At 41.5% G+C, this 7,076-nt stretch overlaps 1 protein-coding gene across 1 annotated transcript; it reads left to right on the plus strand.

The window, feature by feature from the left end:
- The first annotated feature begins 2,688 nt into the window (after positions 1 to 2,688).
- Positions 2,689 to 4,662, plus strand: LOC131244601 (aldehyde oxidase GLOX-like). The gene has a single exon (XM_058244106.1). It carries the CDS (start codon positions 2,834 to 2,836, stop codon positions 4,460 to 4,462), a length of 1,629 nt encoding a protein of 542 aa, XP_058100089.1. The 5' UTR covers positions 2,689 to 2,833; the 3' UTR covers positions 4,463 to 4,662.
- Positions 4,663 to 7,076: the final 2,414 nt, after the last annotated feature.

Below are 7,076 nucleotides of genomic sequence, written 5' to 3' on the forward strand. Positions count from 1 at the left end.
AGCTATGGATCAGGGTGTACGTTATAAAATGAACATCTACATAAGGGGCATGACAACATATGTGAGACGCTTGAAATTAAAATATGGCACCGTGATATTTATGAGGTGCTTAAAGTCATATCATGGTACATTTGACACAAGATACATGATTTCACATATTTCACATGTGTACACTTTAAACTAGAGAATAATACTTGTGTACATTGATATATTGATATATACAACATATATGAAGTAATTGAAGATAAATATATGTACAAGTTTCATAGTAGCACATGTAGTTTGTGTAGCACATGTAGAGTGCAAGGGTCGCAACTTGCCCATTACCTTGAGTAAAAGAGTCCCTTTATATCTCGGTGATTCAATGAAATAATTTGCTTGTGTGAAAGATTTGGGACCTATGGTAAAAAAGTAAAATTATCTTTGCATGAAATGACAATGTTATCTGTTTGATGATAAAGCTCACATTTACTTAAGCACATGATAATCTAATGAAAATATGCAATCGTGTAACTTGTTAGACAATATTCATCTTTGTACCATTACAAAACTGCCGGACACAGGGTTACAAGGATCAAATGGCATACTAGTGACATTATTTAAATCACGTATCGGCAAATGTAAACAAGTTAGGTTATTAAAAGTGGATGGCAGCATATTTGAGTTTAACTTTTGTGGAACTCATTTCTTTCTTAGGTGAAATTGTATTCTTAGAGAAAGAGGTGTGAAAAAAAAAGTTTATTAATTTTTCAACAAAAGTAGAAAAAAATTATTCTTCCCTTTCCTCACAAATAAAATCTTACCAAACAAGTAAAGTTAAGTTCACGAAGAATAATGCTTCCATTTTTTCCATGATTCCAAACAGGAGAAGCAAATGAGATGGAAAACGCTTTCCACCTCTTCAATGTGAGCTGATATATCTCATTCCTCTTGATTGCACACATGGAGAACATCCATGGAAATATGAACCTTTGATCAGGTGGGTCATCATATGAGAATTTGACCCATTTTATTGGTATGATTTTTACCTCTTGAATGTGGACTGTTGATCATCCTTTGCTTTTTTTTAACCGTTCATTTCAAGCCATGGTTGTCAACTTTTTGTTGTAAAACTTTCAGGTGGTGACCATCCAAAATTAACGGCTCAGATTGTCTTAGATATTTTCAACGTGAAACAATGGAGATGGTAGAGAGGACAAATTACTTTTTTTTTTCCAGTTTCATTTGATTGTGTGGCTTCAAACGGATCATTTTTTTTTAAATACAGCTAGTGTCCATGTTCAACAGAAAGAAGGCCCAACATTGGACGGCCAGGATCTTTCAGTTTGAAAGACTTACAACTTCCATCCACGGTAAGTCCCATCAGATCAATAATCTAGATGATCAAAACATGGGCTCACTTGTAGTACTGACTAAAAGTAGATTAATCCCCATTGTGTGGTCCACTTGAACCCTGTATCTGCCTCATTACCCTAAAATGATATGAAAAAAAAAAATGAGTGGACGGTGTGGATAAGACCCATACATCACTTCCCGCCCATTCCCAGCTGCGACAGGCGGGGGTAGGACCCGCGTCCGTTCTTGACTTGAATTCATTTCGTCTGTCGCGACAAACAATAAAGAGTGTGTCGCCATCACCTGGGCCCATACATGAGCTATTCCCACTATTTGAACCGTCCGTATTCTTTTTATTACCATAAACGAGCTTTTTCATTTTTCTAATCTTCCGTTTCTACAGTTGAAATCCTGCCATCCGAAATTTTATTTTCACAGCTCTAAATCATTTACAAATAGTGGTGTTCCCATTCGTCCATTTAGCGTAAGATTCCTTTAGCCAATACAGCTTATATTGCAGAAAATGGACGGTTGCGATCTTCAGAACACTTATCATTTGGGCCCAAGTGGGCAGCGAGACACAGTGGAGCTGAGTCACAACAGAGGTAAAACGAACTCTTTTGACCATATCTTTGTTTACCGTTGAATAGAAAACGAACGGACAATTTTGATGACCGTGAGTGTAAGTGGGGCCCATCGATGGGTGATCAGGACCATTGATCTTCTGGGACCCGCCACAGATAGAACCTGTCCCGTTAATCCCATCTCTGTTGATAAGATCTGAAACACTCGTAGTACACGGTTTCCAACTGATGGGAAGCCAGAATCCAATGCTTGTTTACTACCATTTTAAAAGTAGTAGGGCCCGTCAACCGTACATAAACCTTAGATCAACCAAATCGTCGGATTGACGGTGGATGGACCGTAGCTGAAAATTGATGCAATAGCATCCGTCTGATTTTCCCTCAATACTTTTACTTCTGACCATCAGTTCAATGGCCACCATTTGGATGGCTAGGATTGCTGGATAAGTACGTCTTCGAGCAATGGTCCATTCTAATGTGCCCCATCAAGCAAATAATCACCACCATTTAGAAATAATTTTTTCGAGATAAAAATAACCAAAACAGACTCTTACATTCTAAGATTTTTAAGGTCATCTCCACCGTTGGTTGGAAAATTCCATACGTTATAGAACAATTCATGAATTATTCATGACTCGCTACGTATCTGCTGATAATACGCCGATTACTCATTAATTTAAAGAAAATCTCAAAACCCAAAGATTATTGATGGTGGGGCCCGTCAGATAACCCACTTGGATTACCGAACAATGGCCCAACTTGTAAAATCCCGAATATGATGCGATTTGCTCGGGTAGAGAAAATCTCACACGCTCGCACTTTTCTGGCACGTGCTACCTACCACCTCAACCATTTTAAAAGCTCTCACCACACATGCATATCGGCAACTCCCGCCTTTCCTTTTGCCCCTCAAAATGGCTCTTCCAATCTCATTTCTCCTCTTCTTTCACTTCATTCTCTTAACCGGAACTCTTCACCGGAATCTGACACAAGCCGCCGGAGGCCAGTGGACCCTTCTCAAACCCTCCATCGGCATATCCGCCATGCACATGCAGCTACTAAGCAATGATCGTGTGGTCATTTTCGATCGGACCGATTTCGGCCGTTCAAACCTCTCACTACCGGACGGCAAGTGCCGGAACGATCCCAACGACACCGCCGTCAAGATCGACTGCTCAGCACATTCAGCTGAGTATGACGTGGCCACGAATTCGATCCGACCGCTCATGATCTTAACTGACACGTGGTGCTCATCTGGCACAGTAGCACCCGATGGCCGCTTGATCCAGACTGGAGGATTCAATGATGGAAATCGAACGGTCAGGATCTTCACCCCATGTGATAATTGTGATTGGGAAGAGATACCAACAGCATTAGGTGTATGGCGATGGTACGCAACAAATCAGATACTACCCAATGGGTGGGCCATCATAATCGGTGGCCGTCGACAATTCAATTACGAATTCTACCCAAAATCCAACGGTATGGATCGAGTTTTCTCTCTTCCATTTCTACAACAAACAAGGGATCCTGAAGAGAACAATCTCTACCCGTTCGTTCATCTCAACGTCGATGGGAATTTATTCATTTTCTCAAATAATCGGGCTATCTTATTCAACTACCGCAACAATGCCATTGTAAGAACATACCCAAAAATGCCAGGTGGCGATCCTCGGTGCTACCCGAGCACAGGCTCCTCGGTTCTGCTTCCATTGAAGAATTTCAAAGAGGCGGAAGTTCTAGTATGTGGTGGGGCCCCGATCGGGTCCTTCAATCAAGCGAATAAGAGCAATTTCATCAAAGCTTTAAATACTTGTGGACGGTTGAAAATCACCGATCAATCTCCACAATGGACGATGGAGACTATGCCAATTTCGAGAGTGATGGGAGATATGGTCTTGCTTCCGAACGGATACGTTCTCATCATCAATGGCGCTTCGTCGGGGACTGCTGGATGGGAATTGGGCCGTGATCCGGCGACTAGTCCTGTCATATACAAGCCAGATAATCGAGCTGGATCTCGATTTGAAGTGCAAAACCCATCAAAGATTCCTCGCCTTTATCATTCAACTGCTATTTTACTTCGCGACGGACGGGTTTTGATAGGTGGAAGCAATCCTCATATCAAGTATGTGTTCTCAGGTGTTCAGTACCCCACTGAACTAAGTTTGGAAGCGTTCTCGCCGGCCTATATGGAGTCATCCTATTCAGGTTTCCGGCCTAAGATTGTAACACCCACTTTACAAACCAAGCTGAATTATGGTGGGAATCTAGTAATTCAGTTTCAGGTATTGCTGCCGCTGAACCCGAAAGGAGTTTCAGTTACAATGGTGGCGCCGTCATTCACTACACATTCATACTCTATGAATCAAAGATTGATAGTGTTGGGGAGTGGTCTTTCGGCGAAGACGGTATCGGGTTCGTCGTATGAAATCAGCGTATCAGCCCCAAATACAGCTGTGATTGCACCACCTGGTAATTATTTACTGTTTGTTGTTCATGGTGGGATTCCAAGTGAGGGAATCTGGGTTCACATACAGTAATTTTGTCTATTTTTCTTTTTTATATATACATATATGCAAACTTCTTATAGAAAATATGATTTTATACCCAATTCTTTTCATTTAAATGTTATAATTTTGTACTATTTTTATTCCAAAATGGAAATTGGGTGTAATGGAATGAAAAGAAATGGGCGTAGAAAGTGGCTTTCCAGACTATATATGAGATATGCTAACATGCAACTGGTTGGAAGATAATTTTCCATACACCAAATGAATAACTTGCAAAATCTAAACCATCCAATAGGTTGGGCCCACCAAGAGGAATACCTGGTGAAAAAATAACCTCATCTACTCATCAACCAGACCACAATTTTATTTTGTTATTTATTGGTGTGGCCCACTTGATTAGTGGGTGGGGCTGAATTTGATATGAGACGATATTTTTCGTGGGGTCAACCTACTGGACGGTGTGGATTTCTCACATGCATGATGGGTTGCATGGGAACATTTCTCTCTTGTTTTTTTATTGAGTGAATTTGTAAAAGGAGATGAATAAGGAGAAGGAGAAATGGGAGGTGTAAGATCAGATTCATGTGACTTTTGTTGTCTTTTGGGAAGAAAAGGCTGGGATTCACAGGTGAGAAGAAGAAGTGTCGGTTTTAGCTTTTGTCACCACAAAATAAAAGAAAGAACATGGCCTTCTTTCTCTCTTTCTACTCTCGTCAATGTTGTCTTTGTACTTACTTTTTTAAAATAAGGTGTAAGTTGTAAAGCTGAAAGAAAACTACGTTTGGATTTCCTTCCTTCCTTCTTTTCTCTTTTAATCTGTCTTATGGTATTTCCAAGTTTATACACTCCACGTGGCAGGGTTGTGTATAAAACTGGTCCATCCATGTAGTGGGGGCCCTTTTCTTTTTTCTTTTTTGGTAGTTTGAAGTTAGTGGATGGTTCTATCCATCTGATCTGTGGCCCCCAGTGGGAAACAAAGATAGTAAAAGGTTACGTGATGAAATAAAGAGAATTGATGGATAGGATTGTCTAATCGGTTTGATTCTCGGAAGATATAACATCCAGGGACGCGGTTTGGCTAGTGACGATGGCACCACGTGGCTAGTGGTTGGTGCTATGTGGACCCCACCATGATGTATGTGTTTTATCCACGCCATCCATCCATTTTGAAAGATAATTTTATGGGTTGATCTAAAAAATGAGGTAGATCTAAATCTCATGTTGACCACACCAGGTGGAAACCGTAGTGATTGAATGTCCACCATTAAAAACATCTTAGGACCCACTGTAATGGTTATTTGACATCTAACCTGTTGATTAGGTCATACAGAATTGGATGAAGGGAAAAAATATATATCAGCTTGATCCCAAACTTTTGTAGCCCCCGGGAAGTTTTTAATGAAGGGAGTTCAATCAATACTGTGAGGTCCGCTTGAGATTTGGATCAACCTCCTTTTTTGTCTCATTCCATAAAATGATCTGGAAGAATGGATGGACAGCATGGATGAATCACATACATCATGGTGGGCCCACAGAGCACCGACCACTAGCCATTGGCTCGTGGCAGGGGAATAGCCAATCCCTTTTCATGGCCCAGTAGACAGAGTCCTGCCACGTGTAGGGTCCAGGGGATGGCGCTGCTATAATCCTGTTGTATCGGCTCTATTTCTCCACGTCGAGGGACATTGTAAGTTTGAAAGTCCACTCACCTCACACGTGCAAACGATTCACACGTTTCAAAACCAGAGCCCATGTCTAAAACACCGGCCCTATGCGATATCACGTGGGCCTATATAAAAACATCAGCAATTAAGAGAAGTCGACAGACGGCTCAAATTCTGTATACATATGAGGGCACTTTCAAGTGATGCACAGGGTGAGTGATCTGGACCGTTCAGAATGGCTCATGGATCGCCCGCATTATCCACCAAATGGACGATTAGATCAGATGGCCTGCAGCAAAAAGTACATTGATTGGACAGCGAGATTTTGTTGCGCCCATCAAACTGTGGGGCCCACCGACCGAAGAGTTAGCGTCATCACGCACGTGGCAACATGGGTGGCAGAGGTGGGCCCGCTTGCACACATCACATGATTCCCTCGTCGTTTGGTTGATGTGATGACGATCAAAAAGCTAGTTCTCCAAGTTATTGATCACCTGCGTGTGGGGGTGATCCAGTCCGCTCATCAGGTGGGGCCCACCGTGTGGGTATGACGTCATCATCACAGACTTTTATAAGACGTGATCAAAGTCAACTCATCAGGTTGGTCACACTTCCTAACCGTCCATTTTTGCATTCATAACGTTTGGCCGTCTGATTGAGTGGGCCAGCCTGATTTTTGGCTAGTACCCGGGTAACAGCACCGTGGGGGTTACCCTTATCATGTGAGGCCTACGTTGATGGATTTTTTTTTCATGTCCATACCTTCCATCCGTTTTTTCAGCTCATTTAAGGACGTTAGCTAAAAAAAATTAAGTACATCCAAATCTCATGTGAACCACACCATTAGAAAAGGTGGTGAATGAATATTAAAAGCTTTTTTAGTCCACTAAAGTTTTTGGATGAAGTTACTCTTTGCATTTTCTCTTCATCCAATTCCTTTTGACCTAATCAACGGTTTGGATGACAAATAAACATTACGA

Source organism: Magnolia sinica, chromosome 4, assembly GCF_029962835.1.
Source record: "Magnolia sinica isolate HGM2019 chromosome 4, MsV1, whole genome shotgun sequence".
Lineage (NCBI taxonomy): Eukaryota > Viridiplantae > Streptophyta > Magnoliopsida > Magnoliales > Magnoliaceae > Magnolia > Magnolia sinica.

Bases quoted from the DNA above. Each gene is read 5' to 3' on its own strand.
- LOC131244601 (XM_058244106.1), top strand. From the start codon at position 2,834: ATGGCTCTTCCAATCTCATTTCTCCTCTTCTTTCACTTCATTCTCTTA.